At 36.4% G+C, this 27,324-nt stretch overlaps 1 protein-coding gene across 1 annotated transcript in view; it reads right to left on the reverse strand.

Annotated features, from left to right (window-relative positions):
• The window catches only part of LOC127849062 (uncharacterized), a 71,287-nt gene that overhangs the window by 15,205 nt on the left and 28,758 nt on the right, over window positions 1-27,324 (reverse strand). Inside the window, exons 2-7 of the mRNA XM_052381786.1 lie at window positions 27,227-27,312; window positions 18,141-18,423; window positions 12,936-13,465; window positions 12,385-12,496; window positions 11,564-11,691; window positions 10,741-10,941 (exon numbers count right to left, since the gene is read on the reverse strand). Of these exons, the coding sequence (XP_052237746.1) occupies window positions 10,741-10,941; window positions 11,564-11,691; window positions 12,385-12,496; window positions 12,936-13,465; window positions 18,141-18,423; window positions 27,227-27,228 (1,256 nt within the window). The 5' untranslated portion in view covers window positions 27,229-27,312. The remainder of the gene's footprint in view (window positions 1-10,740; window positions 10,942-11,563; window positions 11,692-12,384; window positions 12,497-12,935; window positions 13,466-18,140; window positions 18,424-27,226; window positions 27,313-27,324) is intronic.

The raw sequence follows: 27,324 nt of genomic DNA on the forward strand, positions 1-27,324 counted from the left end.
TCGCGCGAAAGTAACCTGAAACATAAGTATATTGATAAAATAAATCATACTTACCAAGACATTATGGCTGTATATTGCGATCACAGTCACTCAAAGTCGTGAAATGCTGGATCACGTGACACTGCGGCCCTGACTCGTCCGGTCGTAGATTTCCTATGTCACCGATAGAGCACCATACATACGGACTCCTATGTTCGGATTTCTCGTTTGATTCGGACAAAATCTTAAAAAAACGTTCAATGTTCACATAAATGACTCACATTTAATCCGTTATTGCTTGATCTAGTTTAATTCATTGAGTGTTCTTTCTTAAAGTGGCACAACGAATCGCTATAGATCGAAATGACTAAATACCACGAACATTCTTCAGTTCCCATCCGATAATATTTTTTAACTAAAAAATATATGCGATATAACGAAAACGAGATGGAACGAAAGATGCGATTTTGCATTGCATTGGTCGATCCATTTGTTAAATTATTACTTAAAATCTGTCGCGATATTACTATTATATTCCTAACCGACATTGACTTTTCAAACCCTGTTGAAAAGTTGTTCACATAAGCCGGAATTTGGTCGCTCAGCATTCACTCATTTTCAACGGAATGTTCAACAACAAGATTATTGATATAATATATGTTTATATACACATATATTATGGTATTATTATCAGATGTTAATAAACAGCATGTAGCCGTGGCGGTACCGTGTATTTTCATTCTACGAAAGATGCGATACTACGAATATCCGTATCTCCCTTGACTATGTTCCTCGTATCACGTTTCGTTCGTATATGTAGGTAGTTTTGTGTACGTATATATATCACTATTACTTATTCGTATCTTAAACACATGTAAATGGCATTCTTTTCAATAAAACATCTATGGCACGTAGAACCTATATGCTTTCTCAAAATTGAACTGTACGTTAATTATTCTTATAAAGGCACACTTATAATTCATTGACACAACGTTTACATTTGATACGGAGTCACGTTTGTTTGAAAACAAGTCACCGTTGGCGTTGAAAGACTTGTATATTTGCCGACATTCCGTTATTTGATAAGTATTGATAGAATGCAAAATAACACGATGACATTATGTTTAGTTTTGAAGGAAGTTAAATGTCAGCGATTTTACTTCTATAAACATACATAACAACTGTATACAGTGCATAACAAGTCTCAATGGTTAACGACACCAGAGAAGTGTTTATAACCGACTTGGAAAAAGGTGCTAAAACACGTAAATACTTAAAAGCCCATTTTTTAAATGGAAACGACCACAAATATGAACTATTTCGGTCACTGATATATATTTTGAAAAAAAGAGACAGTTTACCGAAAGCCAAAAGGTTGTGACAGAAGCTATCAAATATATGTACATGTATTGCATATCAATTGTAAATCATTCAACAAGTAATTATAATAGCAAATAAGTAAGAGAAACGTTCAGAAATAAAATCACGTGTTCCTTTTTTTTCAAGGTTACGGGTATGTTCGTGGTGCTGTATGATTAAAAACAGATTGGCCGTGTGAATGTAACGGAACTAAGCAACAATCCATATCGCGTGAAGATAACAAACGGTGCTTTTAAGCCATTGATGTTCTCTTATACGAAACGTTACATCACTACGACGACTTATGGACACTTGTTATTACAGACAGTTACATACAGTCTGGACAAGTTTTGATATGCGGACCAATCTACATACTTTTGAAATAGCTTTCCCCTTACCAGTCTCTTAAACGTATTCGGTCGTCTGTTAGACGCTTTCTGCTGTTAGGTGTTGTCCTCTGTTAGACGCTGTCGTCTTTAAGACGCTGTCGTTTTTTAGAGGCTGTCGTCTGTTAGACATTCTCATCTGTTAAACCCTGTCATTTGCTTGACGCTGTCGTCTGTTAGACACTGTCGTCTGTTAGACTATGTCGTCTGTTAGACGCTGTCATCTGTTGGACGCTGTCGTCTGTTAGACGCTGTTGTTTGGTAGACGTTGTCCTCAGTTAGACGCTGTCGTCTGTTATAAGATGTCGTCAGTTAGACGCTGTCGTCTGTAAGACAATTTCAATCGTCTGTTATACGATGTCGTATGTTATACGTTTTCGGTCGTCGGTTAGATGTTTTAGGTCATCTGTTAAACATTTGAGGTCGTCTATTAGACGTATCGGTCGTCTTTTCGAACCATTATTTTATGTTCCAAATTGAGTTCATCGTATGATTGATTCGAAAAATAAACAAACGTTAAATAGCAATGCCTATATGACTACTCTAATTTTGCGGAAACAAAAACGACTTAACCGAATGGAAAAGGTACACGCAGTTCGCAACTGTCGCGCATTATACGTTTATTGCACGTGAATGACGTCAAAAGCATCTATGGCGTCATCAGATGGCTGAGCACCGAAGAAGGCAAACTCCACGCAGTTATCTCCGCACGGCTACTGGCGATAACCACTGTCAAATCTCTGCGCGGAGGTTGCAATGAAGGTAACGCATGTGCAGAAATACATAAATTATGTGCGTCGCATTCTTATGAAATATTCGATTTGATGTGCACTGTTGGACTTTGGTGCCATTTGGACTACGAATGTACTCGTATTTGTTCTATGCTGTTAAAATGATTGTTCTGGCGCCGTATTCACAAAGCTTCGTAAGCGATTTGTAATATAAGTCAGAAAGATATATCGAATTTCGTATGTTTAGTAACGTTATAAGTATGCGAGATTATATATTATTGTATGTCGAGTATTTTTAAATAATGTTTAAATTATAAGCACTTGTCAAACGTGTATGTGCGAAAAGTGAGACAAATTTCGAAAGAAACAAATGTAAATAGACAAAAACGTACATGGAGAGGTCAAACACGTGTCATGTTCGGCTAGAGATTGATCGCCAACCCTTTTCTTCTTATCTTAACCCATTTATGCCTAGCGTCTAAAAACAAAGGCCTTGGCAAACAGCATAGACCCAGATGAGACGCCGCATCATGCGGCGTCTCATCAGGGTCTGCGCTGTTTGCCTAAAGGAATTTTTGTAAGAAATATTCTAAATATAGAAATAAATATACTAGACATCCCTAATTTTTGGAAATAAAGTGATCCAATTTAGAAGGATGGGAGAGTCCACTAGGCATAAATGGGTTAAACACTGGTGTTACAGACAAAGCTACGAAAGCATTCACCGGTTTCATTCAATGATTTATATCTAGACGTATATTTCTAGGTTTTACACCATGACAAATGCGAAGGCGAATGTAAACTGTAGATGTACTATTAACGCGATTGACAGCGTCGAGTATTTTTTAATACACGAATGAATAATGAATTAACTGAATGATGATTTGAAAGTAAAACATACAGTGAACACTATTGATAATTATATCAATTTTCTTCACCTAAAATTTGTAACCGATAATCCGCGTCCATGTGTATATTCCGAGAACTGTATAAAATGCAAAATTAATCCGTCGAAATTGAATAATTGCGAAGTCCTGTCGCCTAGCCTTAATGTAAATCCAGCAAATTAGACTAACACAACTTAGATGGAATTACTATAATATTTTTGACTATTATATAGGACTCTTGTATGAAATAATTTCAACGATAAAACACGATTAGATAAGATTTTAATTTTAAGTCAGTTAAATAGCGAAGATACCATCTTAAATAGATGTATTGTTTTTACGTGAATTATCTTTTTAATATCTGTACCGGTTGAATAGCGGATTAATATAACGGTGCTATACGGTTTAATCAGAGTTAGTTGTCAAACAGATCCAGGAATGCATGTTTATTGCGACATACGAATGATATGTACTGATCATATCGCCCCATTGATGCAAAAAGGTACCATGTGACGTTTAAATTAGAAGGCACATAGAACCTTTGTGCACCACTGGGGCGATAATGTATTTACCGGCATTATTGCTGAATAAGCAGATAACATTTTAAATTACCGATGCTATCGCGATCATTTATGACTATAAAGACAAGCAAGAGAATTCGCCATTGGGGCTTCACCAAAAACCATTCAGTAGTCATCGTCGTATAGACCGTTCAATAATCGATAAATTGACCGCCGCCATATTGTCAGTCACGTGACTGTCCGCCATTACACTTCTGCTAACTTGTGCGAGTCTGCGATTCCCCGCTTTTCCGATGTCGGATAAATAAATTACTTAATGAATTATTTTCAGGCGATTATCACATTTTTGTTGTTAAAATGATTGTTTGAAGTTGATATTGATTGTTACAAAAAAAATGTTTTAAATGCTTTATTTGTTTTTGTGTGCGTAATCAAGCGGTAATCATCGGCGAAAATTTGCCGGTTCAGTCGCTCATATTATGCCTTTGATTAGACTTTTTACTTTTAACTTTTTACAAACAATTCACTCATGTATTGTTGTGTTGAATTTAATAGCCGCAACATCAAGAAGATTATATTTTAATTAATACTTATTAAAGATTCTCGCGAAATTAATTACCGCTAATTGTTTGAAAATTGGTCTCAGTTGGTAAAACTCTATATTCTAAAATCATAACATGAAATATTAAGTATGATATTTTGATACGTCTTCCATGATTTTTTTTGTTCTAAATGAAATCAGAGATAAAAAAATTGTTGTTTGGATTTAAATAAAATTGTGTGAGCTGGAATTATGTCACGTAAAAAACCGAACTTTTTATCAATTGGGAGTGATATTGATATTGACGATCTTTTTGGTGATTATACGTAAGATGAAGAGAATGTGAGTATATCTATTTGAATAGATTTTCATCTTGGAATCATTTAACAGCTATAAAGCGTCTTGCAAAAGGGGTGTCAAAACAAAGATTTAAAATAAACGAGAGGACCAATGACCGTAAGGCGCTCATCTGAGCTCTCAAAGACCTTGAAGATTTCACAATAGACTTTGACGGACAACTGCATTAACAACTGCCGGCACTGTATGTGAATAAACCACAATCTTTTTTTTTCCTCAGACCAGATTTCATAGCAACACATTTTAATGTTCTGAGCCGGTTTAAAGAAACGAGTAGGTTAAAATTAGAGTTCAAGAATGTTTAAATGGGGTTCACTACAGCAAAATAGGAAAACTACGAGGCGGCCATATATTTTTAATAACCGGAACAATATCTCACTCAGCGGGAAATTATAAAAACAAATCTACAAGCAAGTTTCATGAAGATCATACTAAAAAAAAAGACTTCTAGTGTTTACAGGATTTCTCTTGAGGTCGTTATTGGGACAAATGGTCTGCCAATTGATTATTTAACAAGGGACAAAATTGTCACAAAACCAGGTTTTCAACTCAAAGTGTGACCTTGACCTTGGAGATATCAACGTAATTCTTTCGCGCGACACACCGTCCAATGGTGGTGAACAAATGTGCCAAATGATGTTAAAATCTCATCATGAACGACATAGTTATGGCCCGGACAAGCTCATATGGCCATTTTTGACCTTTGAACTCAAAGTGTGACCTTGACCTTGGAGATATCGATGTATTTCTTTCGCGCGACACACCGCCCAATGATGGTGAACAAATGTGCCAATTGATTTTAAAATCTCACAATGAACGACATAGTTATGGCCCGGACAAGCTCATTTATGGTCATTTTTGACCTTTGAACTCAAAGTGTAACCTTGACCTTGGAGATATCAATGTAATTCTTTCGCGCGACACACCGCCCAATGATGGTGAACAAATGTGCCAATTGATTTTAAAATGTCACAATGAACGACATACTTATGGCCCGGACAAGCTTGTTCCGCCCGCCCGCCCGCCGACATTCGCCAATCTAATAAAAATAAAACCTAGTTAAAAATGGACATTAACTTTTTCCTTTCTAGCGATAACAAGCTTGTTCTTAAATTTTGCCCAGTGACCTAGTTATTTACTCAACGTAATTCTGTTACGAACTCGGCCGAGATATCAGTAGGACAAATGTTCTGACCAAGTTTCATAAATGTGACTTCTATGGTATTCACAAGGCAAATGTTGATGACGCACGACTTACAAAAGGCGATCACAAAAGCTCACCACATGCATCTTGTGTATAATTAGGTTCTTTCTTCCTCTTACAAGCTATTGTGAAGATGGAGGCTTTAAGATTTAAATAATTTAAGGGCATTTAGGAGATGTTAGTTTGTTTTGATGATGTGTATTGTAGTCTGTTTTGTTGTGATTTTTGGCAGGTGTGGGGGTGGGTGGAGGAATACAATGAAACATTAAGTGAGTAACAGAGTCAGTTCGCACAATTTAGTGTATTTATTGTTCCCTTGTCTATGTATTACATATTTACACATAAAACACAATGTAGTAAGTATAACACACAAACCAACATATTATGTACACATGCTTATTATTTTTCCAACGGCATTATATACAAGGTTTTACTGACATGTTTATTGAACTTCGATTATGTAATGACAATGATATAATAGCTATGATAGCTAATTACTAGAACAAAAGCGCTTCATTATAAAATTCACTAACCTTGTGGATTGCTTAACTTTTTATAATTACAACCAAACCAATTAGTATAAAATCGTTTCAGTGAAATACACACTAACCTGTAGATTGGTATTACATGTTTGATAAAAAAAATATCGCATTAACTTTTGATTTCCTATTGCGCTTGTTCATACAAACGTTCAGAAAGACATTTGACAAAAATAACGGCAAACAAAACGTTTATTGTTCAAACTATATTAACGAGACTATGTACATACATATACAACGACTCGAAACTTAACCCATTTATGCCTAGTGAATTCTCCCATCCTTCTAAATTGGGTCAATTTATTTCCAAAATTAGGGATGTCTAGTATATTTATTTCTATATTTAGAATATTTATTACAGAAATTTCTTGAAGCAAACAGCGCAGACCCTGATGAGACGCCGCATTATGCGGCGTCTCATCTGGGTCTACGCTGTTTGCCAAGGCCTTTTTTTCTAGACGCAAGGCATAAACTTACACAATCGCTGTAAGATATTACTCAACATTATTGAAAAAATTGTTGTTGTTTTTAACACGAAACATTTATAAATGTTTTTCGTATAAATATTTAATTATTCAATACATTTTGACTAGGGGTGAAATGTAAAAAAAAAATCATTTGGAGAAAGGTTAAAGTAAAAAGTAAAGTGGCGAGTATATACGTTGTTGAAATCAACATTATTTCAATCTTAACCAAATACATGAATATAAAAATAATTTAATGAATTCTCATGATGGTTTCAATGATTTCAAATTAACCATCAATTGGTACAATGTATAAAAATGCTGATTTTTCGATATCGCTAATGATGGTTATACGTCTGTATTTTGATTTCTCTAAATATTGTAGGAAAGATAATTGTGTCGATAGAAATAACACAATAAGAACAAATTTTACATTAATGGTGTTCATGTTTTATTTACATATGATTGATTAGTTACTCTAAAACATCAAATTAAATTGTCTAAATACGTGTTTTACAGCCTAAGAAAAAAAAAAGCTGCAATCATATCACTCACATGAAACGAAACTGATATCTTCAGACTTTCTTTAACTATTCAATAAACACCCAAACAGATTAAATCTAACTATAAACGTTAAACAAATCAATACTTGTATATCGTTGTACAGAGGTATGCATATGTACTTTATCAAGTATAATGTACCAACATAAAGCATGTGTAAAATTTTGAAAAATTAAGACAAAATATCACTAGGTTACAGGGGTGGCGAAATCAAATGTCCGAGTTGCCCGAGTCGTACATTTGCTTGTCTGGGCAACTGACTTTTTTCAATTAAGTTGTCCGTGGACAACAAGTTTTTTTAAAAGTCGCGTCCAGGTATACAAAAATACATCGTATAAAAGCCGTAATTAAGTTTTACAAAACCGGATGTTGACACGATTACATTGTCAGTGCTATTTGCGGAGCAATCAAGCTAAAATACGTGCACTTTCCTGCGCAGTGATCTCCCTTATTCTATAAGAGACCGGGAGCATGCAGCATTTTCAACATTCGGCCTGACTGTTAGACAGTGTACAGACTGGTTTCTTTATTTTTACAATCAGGCGGAAATAAAAAGTATCAATCTAAGATAATCAAAACACGGTCTACCTTGTTTTTTAAGACAACTTTAATGGTAAAGATGAAACTTTTTTCTTAATCTTCAACAACGGAGCAGAAACCCTAAGCTTTGAGCAGCCCACCTCCCAAAAAAACTAAGAAAGATTATGATAAAAAATATAAACTAAGTAAACGCACCAGAACTTTTCAAGAAACTTGGCTAACAGATTTTCAATGGTTACCAGTTTATATAATCAAATTGCTACCAGTAGCGGAGCCTCAGTCTGATGAGGTCCACATATTGGACTTGTTTAATTTGTTAAGATTACAATGTACTTATGTTCAGCACATGTTTTAATAACACTAGCTTCGCAGGATTTAAAGTTTGACAAAGTCTTTATATTGTTTATAATATACTGCTATAATGAATGTACCATTGAAATACAATTATAAACAAAACAAGCAAATCGCACTCATTTTGATTTATTCATTATTTAACATTAATCAATAAATGCGTTTATAATTATATAAACATTAACGGACAAGTGTAGTTCAGCAACGGACAAGTTAAATTTCCTAAATGGTTGTCCGTGGACAAGTATAGTTTTTTGAGATTTCGCCACCCCTGGGTTATTACGACTGGCAAATAAATCTCTACAGCAATGTTCCATTTATACCATTTGAACTCTTTTTCATGCCATAATAAAAGTTCAAACATTTATCATTTGATAAGTTATCGCTGTTTTACAATGATCATAATTAATACCCGGACCTAATTCATGTGCCGTAAGATAATAATTTGATATCAAACTGCTTTGTTTTTGTTCAAAAAGCTTGAATATGATAACATGAGACATAAAACAGATGCCTTATGGAATCGACATTAAATACCATACGAAGTACGCTAATCTGATGAAATGGTGAACAAAAATACCGGAAAAAGTTCAGCACATCAACAAACGTTTCTGTCATCGATATTACATTGCTATTACAAACATGACGCACGAATACACGAGAGAGCAATTCGGGTGTTTCCGTACATGGCCGGTGTGTTGCGTTCACTATTTCGGATATAAGTTTGTTCGACCGTTTACGTACACTATAAAGAACATCTCCGTCCTTTTTTCGGGCATCGTATACAAAGTACGTTTTGTGCGTAGACTTGAGGATCGGTTTTCCTGCATTTTAGCCTACCGTCTAGTATCATAATTAATCATATTTAATGGTGATTAATTCATTGCTAAGAAAGGCTTGGTTCATGGCTTTTTTGTGCAGACTTTTTTCTGACATCCGCCCAGAGAACAGTTTGCAGCACACCGGAAATCGCCCAGAGAACAGTTTGCAGCACACCGGAAATCGCCCAGAGAACAGTTTGCAGCACACCGGAAATCGCCCAGAGAACAGTTTGCAGCACACCGGAAATCGCTCCTCGCATTATCGGTTTATCAATCAACATGCATTTAACCCTTTGTATGCTGGGAAATTTGTCGTCTGCTAAAATGTCTTCTGCTGAATTTCTAAAATTAGCATTTTCTAAGATTTTTTTCAAAGAATATTATCAGAATTGCAAACAGTTTGGATCCTGATGAGACGCCACGTTCTGTGGCGTCTCATCTGGATCCAAACTGTTTGCAAAGGCCTTCAAAATTCGATTCCCGCACTGAAAGGGTGAACAAGCATTTGTTCACATTCACATCGAGATATCGAAAGATGTTATTTCAAATAAGAAAATGGAAGAATATATTGTTATACGTGGAAGACAACCTAATAAAACAAAACAAACTCATATTGTCTTATGGCTAATGTGGTCCCTTAACATTGATATTGGGGCTAACAAACACTTTTCGGACTTTTTATTCACAACCTAGATCGACAGTTACTATCGGACTTTTTATTTACAACCTAGATCGACAGTAACAAAAAGTGTCCATTGAAATGTGGAGCGTTAAAACGAGCCCATTGCAAATTTAATGAACAACATTTTCCATTTAGATCGACTTAAATATTGCGACAAAAAAAGTTTGACATTGGTCATATGAATAACTCAATAAGTATTCATTATGTAAAACGAATAAACCATTATTTGAATCATTTGGACCCTTTTTCAATATATTTCAAGTTAAATTAAATCATCACAAAAATGATGCTCCATTTATCATGAGACGAGATCGGCATGGTACATTCGCTTGCTGATTCACAAACACGCCTTGACGTTATCAACTTTCTGACGTCATCGGATGGCGTTTGTTGTGATACAGCCTGTACGCACTTAATTCAATACCCATCAATACTGAAGTTGTGTTGTTTTCCATTCCTATGGACATTTCTTTAAAATAAATGCTCAGGTCTTATTTAATGTATGTTAACACTTTTTAAACCATTAAAATCGTATAGTATTCGCGCATTTTTGTCTTATGAACATATAAAACAATTTCCAGTAGATCTACTCAATACTGATTAAAAGCATAAGATATTATTATTAATTTAAAAAAATCTGATTTTAAAATCATGAGCAGGCTAAAACGTATTCAACTATTTAAAGAATACGCGTGGATAAAAAACGTCCCCCTGTCGTACTCAATTTTCCTCCACACAACAAATCTTTTAAAGTTCACACTGCAAAACGTCTATGACCGTGCCCTATTCAACGCGGTACATTTACGTCACTTGTTATCAGTGGTTTCCACGGAATGCTAGGGGGTTGGAATCCTTCTCTTTGTCCAGAAGTTTGGCCTCGTCCTCTCCATCCGGGTAATCCGCGGCCTTGGGCTCCTCGCGGAGGCGATAGTTCCGCCACATGCAGTCGAGCAGATCCGTGATCACCATGTCCGTCGAGTTCATGCCGATCATGCGGGCGACGAAGCAGCCGTCATCTCTGTCGGAAATAATAGACACGATTAATAAATTATTGAAATATCATTGAAGAACATTTGAAGACTCTGTAAATACTTAAATTTAAACATCAATTGATATTCGTTTGTTTTTTAAGGAAAGAATAGACACGATTTATAAACGGAGATTCGTTCTGTGAAAATATGGCTTCATACATATGCTTTAACTCTTTCAGTGCTGGAACTGAATTTTGAAGTCCTTTGCAAACAGTTTGGATCCAGATGAGACGCCACAGAACGTGGTGTCTCATCAGGATCCAAACTGTTTGCTATTCTGATAGTATTCTTTGAAAAAAAAGAAAATGCTAATTTTAGAAATTCAGCAGACGACATTTTTGCTGACGACGAATTTCCCAGCATGCAAAGTGTTAAGTGTCCTTCCAGATTAGCCTTTGCAGCCCTTGCATGCTTTTCATGTACGACTTTTCCGCGTTTACCGTATTATTCCTTTAACGTATTTTCTTAGTTTAGCCAGTTAAAACGGAAAGTTGTGTCCCTGATAAGCCTGTGCGCACTACGCAGGCTAATCTGGAACGACACTTTAAGCACATGCATTAAGCCCAATTTCCAACGACGATGAAAAGTGTATTGAAAATTATTCTGTACCTGAGATACTGTTCGGCGAATCTTCTGCACATTTTCTTATCGGACGCGTTCTGCATCTGCTCGGTGATCGTCAGGTACTTCTTCACGTACATGTAGTTGTTGCGCTTGAAGACGATCAGGAACATCCACTGGAAGAAATAAAGATCATTACATTCGCGTTCTGAGAAAACTGGGCATAATGCATGTGCGTAAAGTGTCGTCCCAGATTAGCCTGTGCAGTCCGCACAGGCTAATCAGGGACGACACTTTCCGCTTTTATGCCATTTTTCGTTTAAATGAATTCTTTTCTTAGCAAAAATCCAATTAAGGCGTTAAGTGTCGTCCCTGATTAGCCTGTGCGGACTGCACAGGCTAATCTGGGACGACACTTTACGCACATGCATTATGCCCAGTTTTCTCAGAACACGACTAATAAATAAACTTCCACTGATTTTAGCCATGTTCTGGGAAAACGAGACTTAATGCATGTGTATAAAGTGTCGTCCCAGATTATCATGTGAAGTCCGCACCGACTTATAAGCAAATAAGGAACGACTAATCAGGGACGATTACATACAATTCTTTTATGGAATTTTTCGTTTAAAGGAAGTCTCTTCTAAATGAAAATCCAGTTAAGGCGGAAAGTGTTGTCCCTGATAAATCTTAGTGGATCGCACAGGTTACTTAAAGACTAACAGGTATAGGATTGTGACTCATTTTATGTGAGACATTTAAAATACGCTCGACATGTGTTAAAACTCAATCATTTTTATCATAATACAACACATATAATTAGCGTTAATGTCAAGATGATGAAATTATCTCGTGAATCACTTGCGAACCTTAAGGAGGTTGAATCCGCAGAGGCAGGCGATGAAGAAGAACCAGAACCAGAGGAAGATGAAGATTTTCTCGTTGAACAGATTGATGGGGAGCACGCACTGTACGGTCCACCTGTAACGGGAAAACAGAAGAACCGTAAAAAGTCAGTCATAAGTCGAGTTTTTGTTCCTTCAAAAATCTATTAAAATTAAAGACCCGACTTGAGTCAGTTCATTAAAAGAAATACAATTCGAGGCAGATCAATCAGAGCGTGGTTGTAGTAACGGTATGAAAAGTTAAAGGTTCGATGTAACAGTGATTGCGTGATTTTGGTAAACAAAAAAGTCTTTGATTAAAAAACGGTCTTTTCGTTGTGTTAAATTCAAGAACATTAATACATTGCTGTTTCATTGTAATCAGACGAGATTTCCTATATTGTGCTATCCTTCACTGTTCAGAAAATCATCTTTCAATGCAAATGCTACTTACTTTTAAAAATTGACTGTCCATGACTTTATAATTGCAGACAAAAGGGTAAATAATTTCTTGAATTTTAACTGAAGGCGGTTACCTTTGAATGTTCTGCAACTGACGAATCTGGAAGTCACAAAGCGTGACCCTCGGAAATCGCGGGCTTTCTTTCATGGACTCCCCGGTATTCAACATGGATATAAACTCGAATCCGTAGACGCTGTAATCGGTGGACATGAAAGCGTTGAGAAGGAAGAACTGGCCGATGACGTTCGCCAGGAAGACGACCTTGATACTTAGGTACAAGGCGGTGAGAAAAGTACCTTCACGCTTGTTGCAAAGGAAGCAAAACAGGCGAGACGCCTTCGCCTTAGCGCGGGCAACGAAATTGTGTTTGTACTGGCGGTGGGTCAGCAGCCATCGGTCTAGGAAGAAGGCCATGTTCTCGATCGCCACCTTGCGGTCTTCTGGAGATCCCCACTGCGTCTCGTCTGCGAGTTTACAGATCTTGTCCAAGTTCAGACCGGAGCCGCTGTTGAGCATCTTCCATAGAACGTTCGGGAACTTAAACATGAACCCTTGGAAGAGCAGGATAAGCGGCACCCATTGGTAGTACGTGATCTCCGCTTCCTGAAACGTAAATGGTATGGATGAGAACGAATATTCAATTGTAAGAAAATCGGTCTAATAATCGAATCCTACTTTCCGATTCGAATATAATATTTGTAAGTTAATAAACTCCGAACAAAGTATAAGTGCAAAGTCGGATTTTTTGTTTTGTGCAGACGACTTTCGTATTTCAGTCAGTCTTTGGATAACATCTATAATCTTACGAGATGATAATTGGTATATGGGAGGGTTTTTCGGATAAGAGTAGTGTCTTTAGCGATGTTATCTTTTAGTTTGCACGGGTTTCATTACAGCGTGTTAACTCTTTCAGTGCGGGAACCGAATTATTTAAGGCCTTTGCAAACAGTTTGGATCCAGATGAGACGCCACAGAACGTGGCGTCTCATCAGGATCCAAACTGTTTGCTATTCTGACAGTATTCTTTGAAAAAAATCGAAGAAAATGCTAATTTTAGAAATTCAGCAGACGACATTATAGCAGACGACAAATTTCCCAGTATGCAAAGGGTTAAAACTATTGCCCAAGATAATTGACATGTAACCCACGGTTCACCGTTTTTCAATAAGATAACAGAAGCAACCCGGACTTGCATTTCTCTAAAGGTAATTGTTTCATTAGTTTCTAATTACGATTGAATAAGTTTCAGTAATCATTGGCTGGATATTGTTTTAAATTTGCAAATATAAACATTATCTCGTGTGTGTTTTGTTCAGTAAGCAAATGGGGTACTGAGGATGAACTTCAATTAAAAAATTGAGCCCGGTTACATAATTAGTTACATCAACGTATTTTAATTTATTGCCGTATAAAATATAAACGAGTTTTGTTATCTACCTGCTATGAGTGGATTTTAGAGGTAATCACATTTAACCTGTAGAGATGGCATGTTTGCCATATTGGTAACAAGACCTGGTATAGACACGCAGTCGAAATAGGGTTATGAGATTATTGAAATACCGGACATCAAATAGTTAATAAATTGGTCCAACCAATGCGAGATGTCATATTGGTAACAAGACCTTGTACAGACAGGCAGTCGCATTAGGGTTTTGAGGTTATTGAAATAAAGAATATCACATAGTTAATTGCCCCAATCAACACAGGACATAAGATAGTTCTTCGATACAATCACAAGCTATAATGTTAGGTCTCAAGGCACGAACATTGTGAAAAAGGTTTTAGGCTTTGACCTTTCTTGTGGCTCGATAAAATTCCAAAATAAATTAACATGTATGGCCAGAGTCAAGTGGTAATCGTCAGTAGCATCGAGAGGTTCTTTCATCTTGAAAAAAAAATCGGCTCAAAAACCTTTTGGCTTTAAAATGCTGTAAACTTAAAAGAACATAATTGGTGAATGTGATATATCAACTGAGAGAATGTATCAAACATAGGTAGATACTTTCAATTTGAATGTTCGGGGATAAGCAACTTGATCTATACAAACTCTAAATCCATAGTAGTGTTATAACGGACTGCTATAAAAAGGTGTTGGGCACGAGAATTGAAATGCAAAACTAACATTATATAATGCATTAAAACTTATATTTGAAATGCTGTTGTTTTTTTAATTATGAATATTTTTTTTAACTATATAATAAGTATCATGCCTTTTACGGTAAAACAATGGTAAGGGCTGTTAGCTTTGCAAGTCATCACGTCAGTCATTAATATACATCCATCCCTATCAGATCGTTGATGAATGTACAGCGGGCATTTCCCATACAAATAAATATTCTTTGACGTCTTCGAAGTCACATAAATCAACTTAAGTGTACAATATCGCCATTATCTTCCACCGATGGCCATAATAAATCAGCATTTATAATCATTGTTTCGCCCTAAGCAGTGCGATTATTCTATAACAACGTCGGTCAATTCGTTTAAATATAAGCGGTGCTTTGAGAAAACCGGGTTTAATGCATGTGCGTAAAGTGTCGTCCCCGATGACACTGTGAAGACCGCACAGGCTACTCAGGGACAACACTTTACGCATAGATTGGATTTTTTGTTTAATAGATACTTGGTTAAACGTAACAATCCATAAAAGCGGAAAGTGGCGCCCATGTGGACCGCACAGGCTATTCTTGGACGACACTTAACGCACATGCATTAAGATCGGTTTTCCCAAACGCGGCTCAATGATCACAATTGACACACTCAATAAAACTGTAGGGATCGTGTTTTATTTGATACTCCGAAAGACGTCGATGATTAGTTTAATTGAAATTCGGCGTAGGAATGTACGAATCCCAAATTGATTTATAAAGATCATGCTTAACCAAGCAGATTTGTATGTTTGGTCTTCTGTATACATATTGGATTAAATGTTCGTTGACTTGTTAAGGCAGTTGTCCCATGGTATTTAAATTGGAAAGACGCCACAAGATCTTCGCCAATATAGATACGTAATAGTATGAAATGTGATTGTGACACATAAGAAATCGGTCTGTTTATCTTAAAGCTTACGGTGAAGTTAACATGTTTTTATTGTAAAACATATCATGAAAGCATTTAAACGGATTTCAATTTATATTGTCTGACACGACAATTCAATATCGAGTTCTACAATTCAGTTATTGAAATTTTATCTAGTTTGATCATTAATTTATAATGCTAATAGAATTGGTATAACATTATTCCAACTATTTTGAAATATCCTATATATATATTTTTTACAACTTAGTTGTGGATAATGGACATATTTGATATGGATCATTTAACGTAAATGAATTCAGTGGGGAAGGCCATTTCAAATTGGAGCTATTAAAGTCTTCTTGTGTTTTTAATATAGATTTCAAACTCTATAAGCGGACATTATATTACATTGAGGGTTGATTATCTCCACTATACTTTGTCAAATAATTTTATCAACTCAACAGATCGAAGCAGCAAACCCCATTTTCGCCAAAAGTGTACTAAAGAAGAAAAAGACTAAATAGACCTGTTATTCAATAATATTGTGCTTTTCCCATTTTATAAATTATTACCGTGACGTGAATAAAACTGAAATAAGCTAAACGACATCTCATTCAATATATAGAGGGTGTTTTAAATACACACGGTTGATTTCAATCAATTATAGCAAAACTGGGTCATTACAATGGATTGATGTTGAATCTTTGGTCAGGATTTAATTTGGTGAAATTGATGAAAGAAATTGTGATCATGTAAAAACAAATCTATTTCAAATATCAGCGTTAAAATGCAGAAATATGCGTCAATTGAAATCCCTGGTTTCCTCGGTCTTTTTCGTGCACGATTTGCACGAGTTAACGAGGCAATAACAATGTACTTAAGTGAGGAATGGTTCAATCGATTTTAATCGCTTCGAGTTCGACAACAATATACTCATCGTCGCGGTATTTTTAAATATATATGCTTAAAGGTCAGTTGCATGCTACTATTTGCTGACAAAAAATGGTTGCTATGGTAAGTGATATTGAACGGATTAAAAAAAATGCCAGCCTTGAGCGTACCACCAGATTTGTGGGTTTTTCCAAAACTTCCGTCATGATACGAAAACTGGAGTTAACCCTTACAATGCGGGAACCGAATTTTTAAGGCCTTTGCAAACAGTTTGGATCCAGATGAGACGCCACAAAACGTGGCGTCTCATCAGGATCCAAACTGTTTGCTATTCTGAAAGTATTCTTTGAAAAAAAATCGAAGAAAATGCGAATTTTATAAATTCAGCAGACGACATTTTAGCAGACGACAAATTTCCCAGCATGCAAAGGGTTAAAGTTTGTTTTAAAATGTGGCCTGGACAAGTGCATATCAGAAACCAGAGCGAAAACTGAATAAGTGCCAAATATTGCAAGTGTTTTGAATGTGACTGTCAAAAACTGGTTGACTTAATCGCTTTCAAAACTTAATGATCATTAATAATCTTTCACGCAATGTGCGGTAATTTAAATGAAAAGGTGGATTACCACTGAAATATAAACGTGGTGCATTTAACAAGACTTTTGGGCTTTTGCGGTTGAGATTTATTTCTTACTTCGCATTGTAGTAATCGGTGTAATGTATATAAATAGAAGATATAAATTTTATTAAGTAGTTTAATTGAATTTAATTTCAATGACATAAACTTGGGTCAATAAAATTAGAACACAAAGGTTGTGAGATGTTTTACATCGAGCGGCTTAAAAGTAAAAACAAGAAAAATTAAAAATGTAGGCCTTCAAACACATGAAATACGACACGCATTAAAAGATAAGTGTTGCGTCTTAAAATACCTTTTATTATGAATATGTGAAAAGTTTTAAAAGACGTAAAAGGCCGATGGTACGACTTCAATGAAAATATTAAAGGTCGACATATCGAAAAATGTAATGAAATGGCAAGGGAAAAAAACTTAATGCGTCATCAATTTAGCCTCGTTTTTTTTGGAAAACGGGGCTTCAGGCATGCGCGTCAATTGTAGTCCTAGTTCAACCTGTGCAGTCCGCAGAGACGATTTTCGTCCGCTTTAACTGTATTGTTCTTTGAACGGAAACATCTTGTTATCGAAAATCTACTGTTATCGAACTGCAAAGACTTCTCTAGGACGACACTTAACGCACATGCATTGCCGATGTTTGCCCCATATTAAAGCTGATGTAATCAAAGCATGACGGCAAAGTCCTAAATACGCCATTCATTGTACTTTCGTCATAATAGTGACGTCACTGACCTGTCGTTTGTGGATGTCCATGGGAATGGTCTCCATCATCGGAATGTAATACGTGTTTTTAATCCAGCAGTAGTTCTTCGTGTAGCTCTCGAACGCGCCCGTGAACTGCGCCGGGCACCAGCAGTGGATCGGGTCGCCCACGAACTGACCGGTGCTCACGAGGACGGCGAATATGACGAGCAGGAAGACGGTGTATATGTGCGACATCCGGTCGATCCAGTCATCGCTGCGCGACGAGCTGAGCTTCTTGAAGGAGGGCACCGCCCCCAACAAACTCGCGACCCTATAAAAATTATAAATTTTATTTATTTTTATATTGAGCGTCAATCAAAAATCGACCCCCTTTCATGGAGCGTTCTTTAAATCTTCTAAAAAAGACAAGGTACTGGTTCAACCCAGGACACGGACTCAATGTATTTTAATAAGCCTTATGCTTGTTTCGATCGAGCTAAAATCAATAGGTTTAAACTAAACTAAACGTAATTACAATTGCGAGACGAAAATGTAATGAATTCTTTTCGAGCTAAAGTAATGAAATGACTTCGTGTGCTTTAGTTGTTGCTGGTATTATTTCCATTGCATCATAAAACAATAACATAGAAAGAATACTGGTAGATTAATTCATCACTGGTGAAGGCAACGAAAACGGAAAATACAATAATGGGATATATGTATGTTCATGGGGATATTAAGATACAAAAGACGCAGTTTAGGAAACGACAACTTGGAAAAGTGCACATTACTATAATATCATTACTAATATACAATGTTTGATTAGATATATCTTTTTTAAACAGTGTAGACATCGTGACGATAGTTACGAAAACAATTACAAATGAGCCCTGGAAGAAGTTGAATAATACTAGTGAATTGAATATAACTGTATACAGTTGTACGAAAAGTTACACGCGAAATGTATTGCCGCAATAAATATTAACCGTTAATGCATGAGATTGCAAGTACAAGGTAATAACCGCAAACGAATAAAAAGCTAACACCTCTCATATTCGAATAACAAACAAACACCTCTCACATTAGAATTCGCGTATGATCAGTTAGCAAAAGAAACTTCTAAAATGAACGGCAAACTCAGCAATCCCGAACTTTTAAACTTTGTTTGTAATGCAGAATGAATCAACGTATTGCAAAATCCGAAATGTGTATTCATAAAGAAAATATATCAAAATTCAGTCCGATAACATGTAAAGGATAGGAAAGTTTATGTACGTAAACTCATGGAGCAGTTGTAAATATTTGCACAGTTTGCATTATTTGTTTGACGGCTTTTAATATTTAAAAATATCAATGACCAACTTATTTAGGAAAGGTATACGTTATGAATGCTTTAATAAATCTTCAAGATTTACAAATGAACTGTCAACATTGTTTTGCTCGGTCCGATTAATTCTTGTAGTAACGACGCTCCGTAAAATAAAAGTTAGTGTTTTTGTCATAAGGAAAATCATACAATGAAGTTACAAGTACAAAGATCTTTTCAATTTAAAACCAGTCTAAAAAATATTCTTTTAAGTACGTCGCATGTTTAAGATAAAGATTAAATAGCTGAATGCGCGTACTGTTATTCTTAACAGTCGACAACATCTTAAAGCGAGCAGGGTCGTTAGAAGTATTTTACCCGTTAAAAAATGACCGGCCATGAAATAGTAATTAACGAACGCACATGCACAGGGCTCAACATTAACCTAAAAACCAACTTGCCCTGCCGGGCAAGCACTTAGAAAATCTCCTTGCCCTGAACATAAAGCCACTTGCCCAAACATGAAATATCACATTAACTGTAAACCTCATATTTTTAAATAAAGATCAAAATGATACACCACAAAACCTTTTTTTTTATTTTTGAACATTAAACAAAATGATTTCATCAATTAAAGTCTTATTAAAGTCAAGTCTAAATTAAATGCTCTTTGTTCTTTTTTGCACTTGCCCGGGCGGACAACTAGATTATAAAATAACTTGCCCGGACCCAACTTTTACTTGCCAGGGGCAAAAGGACAACCGTTAATGTTGAGCCCTGATGCATTTCACCGGCAGTTAAATGTCAAGTGATACCCCTTATTATTTAAATCATTTAATAAACATAAATGTCATTGACTGTATTAAAAGTAGATTCACTGACATTAATGTTCATAAAAAATACTTGTATAAATCCCCAAGCTTGTATAAAGTACAAGAACAACTGCTTAAGTCATAATAACCTCAATTATATAGCATAAATAACATGTTTGCACATTACAAACAACAAATAACAAAAGTCATCAAATTTAATGCAAACAACAAAGAAAAAGTATGCTCCGGTACGCACCTGACATTGGATTATTTTTTACGCATATTTTAAACATACGAACGTACTAATGTCACCGTTAAAATCATAAACATGCAACGACTGTTCTCACTGTTCGTGACAGCCAAAGCAGATGCGGTGTTTATTATTGCTGTCATTTACTTATTATGACAGCTTATGACACAAATTTTGTCCAAACTGGAAGGTACCAGTTAGAGATTTCAAACCGTTTGCCCTCAGAAATCAATCCACTAACTTGCGTATTCCAAGTGACAAATAATTAGCATTACGACCATGTTTCTACAATTATGGTTTTTCGGAAACTGAGTCAATATGTAAAGAAAACCGTCAACTATATACTTACATTGAATTTGATTTTTGTCGTCAAAATAAAAGGGTACATGCAACATACATTTTAAAATAGGTATTGACAAAATTGAAACATTTAGTGAGTAGTCAAAACGAAACGTCATTTCTTAACGTGCTTCAATGCACATGGTGTCAGTGCACCAGCGAAATAAAAATTGAATAAGATTGTCGAAATATGATTCCATAATACGGGTATGATATCGATCAAAGGTGTAGTTTAACAGTTGGCGGGTTTAAAATCAAATCCGTCGATAATAATGTTATCGATTATTTATTCATACTAATAGTAAATATAAGTCAGAACATTTGTTCCCACGAACGTTGCAATATCCCACACAATAATGACGCCATGACCGTAAAACTGTGAAGTCTATGGTCAATTTGTGTGCACCCGATTGCGTCGACTGTGAACTAATTACAAGGTATGTAACTCAGACTAAATCCACGAAATATTGCGCAATCACGTCGAGGGGTGCTTGTTTCGCGTCACGCATTTCTGTCAAAATAATCGACTAATTTACAACTCCATGCATAACGATTGGTTCTATCAGAATCTGTTCTCAGTAGAACTTGTTTAATTTAATCATATGCTCCTTTAACTTTTAACAGTGTATTTCGAAGGTGATTATGTACATCTGCACTCAAGGCTGCATTATGTGTTGACCAGCAGTGTTACCCAGCACTCCTACCTAATTAACTAACTCGACTCACGAAAGGTTTGGAGTAATTTTTAATTGCAGCTGCAATTTCCAGCTATTTCTAGTTGTTACTGGACGATTTTCAATGAAGGTGTTGTCGAGGGTTGTGAGGGAAAGCCGCAGTTCCCGGAGAAACCCCACCTATCCGGTTTTGTGTGACCATCAACCAAACACACATGCTTCAGGGAACGGGTTTTGAAGCCGGGTCGCCAGAGTAAGAAGCACGTGTATCAACCACGGCGCTTATCGGACCACCACTCACTCACCAAACATAAATTTTCTCGTTATACATGTATTTGCGCTGTAATTAATAATTTCGAATTTGCATCGTAGCATTTACTGTATAATTCTTAGCCAAGCTGTTATTTTACTTGCCGTAACAGCATTTGTTCACGTACGGCGTATCTTTAGAAGGTTTTACCCGCCAGTAAAATTCACGTATGTAAAAAAAGAAAACTCGGATTATTTCAACGTGAAATGCGACCAAAGCTTGTTCGTAAAGTGTCATGCGTGCCCAATATATCATGAATGAGTTAATGACTTAATAAAGGTCCAGCCGTATAGAACCATTTCATGATCAAAACACATTTCACCCGGTGATTGCGTTCATATTACAACGGGGTGTATCATTAGTAGAAGCAGTAAGACAGTGAGTAGCATAAATCAAAATGTTGGCCATTGTGCGGTGACCATGCAGGTGAATGACCACTATTTATAGCCCCTTAAATCGTTGCTACCCCGAATAAAATGCCTTGTATGATAAGGGCTATATTTATTTAATGAAGAAAGATATAGTCTGGAATTAAATATGTGAGTTTAGTGGTCACCATACCGGACAGGTGGGGTTTCATGCGAACACCGAGGCTCCCTACCCTTCCTCGTACATAACAAGACCATTCCAAAATTTAAAATATTTCAGTAACGACTACAAGGCTGGCAATTGCAGCTACAATTCAAAATTCGTCCTAACTTTCGGAGGTCTAGTAAGTAAATTAGATAGGAGTGCTAAGATACCTTCCGGTTCTATACATAATGCAGCCTCCGGCGCGGAAGGACCTTATAAACTTCAAAATACAAAAACAATGGATTTTGGTCAAAGTTAATGATTTCAGAGAATACCAATCAAACTTTGTCCAACCTTAGAAACCAGTTTGTTTTTATTTAGAACGATGGTAATGTCACAATATACACAGATTTTCGGGATGCTGATGTTGGCAATCATTGGTACATGCCAGATATTTTAACGATTAGGGCCCAGCTTTAGTTTTTTACGTTGATAACGCTGTTGACGTTGATGCGAGGAGGACACGGAAAGTGGTGATAGTTCGTCAGTTAGAAAAAACTTCAACCGACCGATACTAATGTGAACAGAGAACAAATATGCGTCCAATGAATCCAGAGCTATAACACAATTAACGTTATTTACCGTACTCGACCAAACAAATGTCACATTTTTTTCAGGAGTCGCCATCTTGAATCAGATGACAGACTTATGAAACTCGCAAAAAGGTTAAGTTCAGCCTGTCGGCTGCGCCCGGAGCGGTTCATTTGATTCACGCTTGGTATGCGATTGCCGCAAAATATTTGTGTTAGAACAAAAATGTCCCCGCCTCGGCTAGAACGTTCGGCCAACCAGAAATGATTAATTGTCGGTGTCCGCTTAAGTAAGAATACATGTACAAGTTATAATGTACTCAAGATCTCGGTTCGATATAAGCTATATCTTACAAGATTGCTTGGGGTTGACTTGTAAATTACCGTGATTTCACATGAGAAATTTATGGTATTACAATTACTTTGATTGTTCTGTAATATATATTTTTCCATTTTATGAACGGAAGGCATTTTCGTGATGTGATGATATTTTAGCTGGGAGAAGGTGTTGAACCTGTGTGGTCGACTTTAATTGCAATTCATTTGGTAATAACCTATATACATGTCCGAATAACATCACCTAATTCGAAAATACATACCCGAATTACCCAATTTCGGATATACATGCCCGAATAACACCATGCAGTCCGACATTCAAAATTTTGCTTCGGTTTCGATGGTATCTGTGACAAGATGACCGCTTGAAAATTCATACAAGGAATGCGAAACGCTCTAGGATCCTCGCTGCCTCTTATTTGACTAAGGTTACTTGTTAATAAATACGGTCTGGGTTGCAAAAGATAACCAGCAGTGGATGTGACTTTAGCTTTACTAAGATTTTTTTATGGAATTTGTTTGAATTGATAATACCCAGTTTTGTACATGCACAACAATACAAACTACATTATTTCTTAACTGTAAAAAAAGCACTTGAATTACACCAATTAACTAACGGGTGCGAGTCGTTATGAAAAATTGAACGAAACTTTACGGAGGTGAGTCGGTGCATTATTATAATTTCGTTTCACGCATTTCTATCGCCATCGACATAATCGTTTAATTTATAACAACATGCATCCCGATTGGATCAAACAAAGACTGTTCCCTAAGAAATATATAATGTAATTAAATTTTTTAACTCCGGTAACTTTACATCTGAAATTTAATAAGAGAAAACGCCTTGCAATACGTGCTCTGCAATTACCGATTCGCACTTGCTTCGTTGCATTCACGATTCAATGCTTAGACATTAACCCTTTGCATGCTGGGAAATTTGTCGTCTGCTAAAATGTCGTCTGCTGAATTTCTTAAATAAGCATTTTCTTATTTTTTTTTCAAAGAAAACTATCAGAATAGCAAACAGTTTGGATCCTGATGAGACGCCACGTTCTGTGGCGTCTCATCTGGATCCAAACTGTTTGCAAATGCCTTCAAAATTCGGTTCCAGCACTGAAAGAGTTAATTATTGTACAGGATTTTGTGCCATGCATTGTACAAGCACGTTATTCACTAAATATTGTTTCAAAATTTTGGGTGTAGGTATCGAATATTCAGTGAAGGAGAACAAATACTTTGTCAGCTTGTGTTGTTTGTATCACATGATCCACATCGTTCTTGAAACTCCATAAGATAGATTTTACTCTTATGCGTACAACTCATCGACTGTGATTGTGAACGGATTTTAAATAAGTGATATTTGTCTATTTCGTCAGATTAGTTGTTTTTTTTCTCCAAATAAATTTCATTCCGAAGAAACTACATTATAAACACGTTTTTCTTTGTGAACATCGCTCGAATCGCAAACAAAACCTGCTGATTCTTTAAAAACTTAAAAGCAAACTCAGCAACTTTTTCATGTTCGATTCGTTGTTATAGCATAAGAAAGAAAACAACTTCATAAACGTCTAGACATACAAAACATATTTCGTGATCAAAACACATTGTACCGTCCTAATTACACGTGCCATTCGTGTTGGCAATTGAAACCGACGTCAGGGTGAGTCAGGTAACAACAGAGTGTATAATTAGTAGCAACAAGTCCGACAGAACGGGAAATAAATAATCATATTCGGTATTTTTCTTTGACAAAGGAGGTGAATGACCTTAAGTTTAAAGGATTTTAGTCGTGGCCCCATGTATCAAATGCCGTGAGTGCTCTGGGCTCTATTAAATAGAGACTGGGGATACAAGACCTATACGTATCCAAAAATGTTTTTTTTTGTGAAAATTAAAGAAGAATAAAAACTGAAATGACGTTCCGTCAGTGTATTAAAGATGTGACAATTCATGATTTAAATGAAGAAAATCATTAGACCTTCATTCGATTATAATTTTTACAGCGTTTGCAAGTGTATTCGGGGCGGCATTAATGTCATCATCCGTACTGTTGCTGTGGCTCCTATCGATGACTATCATGAGGATAAGCCACACGATGAGTGATATCAAATTGGTGGCTTGAATTGTGGTCATTGCGGTCAGAGCGTTGTTGATAATTATGATGATGATGTTTATGAATTTCTGATGATGATGATCACGATCGTGATGATGAAAATTGTAATGGCGGCGACGATTATGCTGGTAAAGCGATGATGCATAACATTTTATAAGATGGATATACATTGTACAATCAACCGCTACTTATTTTAACACTGGGAAATGAGCATGCAGTTAATATTGATTTAACATGCACATAATCAACGCGAGGTTCGGCCATAACAAATCAAAACATGTCATGCGTCGATCTTAAATCAGATGACAGGATTGTACAATCACTTTGAGTTCAGCCGGTCGGTAGGGCCCGGAGCGTTCACCGTTGGAATGCAATAGCCACAAAGTGTCCGTTTTTTTAACGAAAAATGCCCCTTCTCGTCAACCAGAAAAGATTAATTGCACGTGTAATTATATATATGTGTACATTTTAGCATGTGTGATATTCATGCTCGCAATGCCCTATAAGCAAGATCTAGCCAGATGCCTCGGGGTTTGTTTTAATTAGTATGATACACACGGACAAGTACTAAACATCAACGCACCCATGTATGCGATAACTAGTTATGACATGTTGTGTAATAGCTACGCTGTTCCCTGTTTAATTATTATCATCATTTGAATATTTGTTAACTGAGAGAACTATAGGAAACAGTACTGTTCGGTCGAATTAAATTAGCCTTGTTCTGAGAAAACTCGGCTTAATGCATGTGCGTAAAGTGTCATACCAGATTAGCCTGTGCACTTCGCACAGGCTAATCAGGGACGACACTTTTCGCCTAAAGTTCATTTTTGGTAAGGAGGGACTTCCTTGAAACTCAAAATACCATAACAGCGAAAAGTGTAGTCCCTGATTAGTCTGTGTGGACTGCACAGGCTACTTTGGGACGACACTTTACGCACATGCATTATGCCCCGTTTTCTCAGAACAAAGCTCTGGTGAGGTCGATTGATAATCCACTACATTAGGCAATATAATTAGGTACTATCCGAAATGCATGTCCGAATTACTCCCCATTCCGACATAACAAAGGCTAGCTGCGGTTTCAATGGATCTGGGTCAAGATTACCACTTGTCAATGCACAAAAGAAGGGCGAAAACCCCTTGATCATGACAGCGTCTTATTTGACCACAGCCACTTGTTAATTTGGGTCAAGATAACAAACTTTGGCACCGGTGTATGTGTCATTCTACATTTTTGGACCAGTCTGGGCCTCTTTATCGGTGTTGACTGGACTGATGCAACGAAACATTGGAGCTGTCTGACGTTCTTAAATATTTGAGCCTTGTTCTGAGAAAACTGGGCATAATGCATGTGCGTAAAGTGTCGTCCAATATTAGCATGTGCAGTCCGCAGAGGCTAATCAGGGACGACACTTTCCGCCTAAACTAGATTTTTGCTTACAAGAGACTTTCTTTTAACATAAAATATCATAAAAGCGGAAAGTGTCGTCTCTGATTAGCCTGTGCGGACTGCACAGGCTAATCTGGGATGACACTACGCACATGCATTAAGCCCAGTTTTCTCAGAACACTACTCGAATATGAGAAAAAAAACACGGACGCTATCGATGTTGTGCTCGAACAATGAACGCGATGACGACGGGAATTATGATTATAATGACGAGGACGACGAATATAATGACTTTGATCATTATTATACATAATCCGACGACGATACTGATGATATTGGTAGTATTCACCAAACTTTTATCATTATGAATAATGCAATTCATAGGAATGATATTGTTATTAGAAATACATAACGTAAATAATTGAAAAAGAACAGAGAGATCAAGCTAAAAAAACAATAATTATAAAGCCTTTTTTAATAAACAAAACGAACACTTACATGTTTGTTGATCTTTTCTATGCGGTTGTATTTTGAAAGTCCACAATTATGTGTAGTTTTTTCTGGCTGCTCACGAAAGATGTCAACTGGAACGAGAA

This window comes from Dreissena polymorpha, chromosome 10 (assembly GCF_020536995.1).
Source record: "Dreissena polymorpha isolate Duluth1 chromosome 10, UMN_Dpol_1.0, whole genome shotgun sequence".
Classification (NCBI taxonomy): domain Eukaryota; kingdom Metazoa; phylum Mollusca; class Bivalvia; order Myida; family Dreissenidae; genus Dreissena; species Dreissena polymorpha.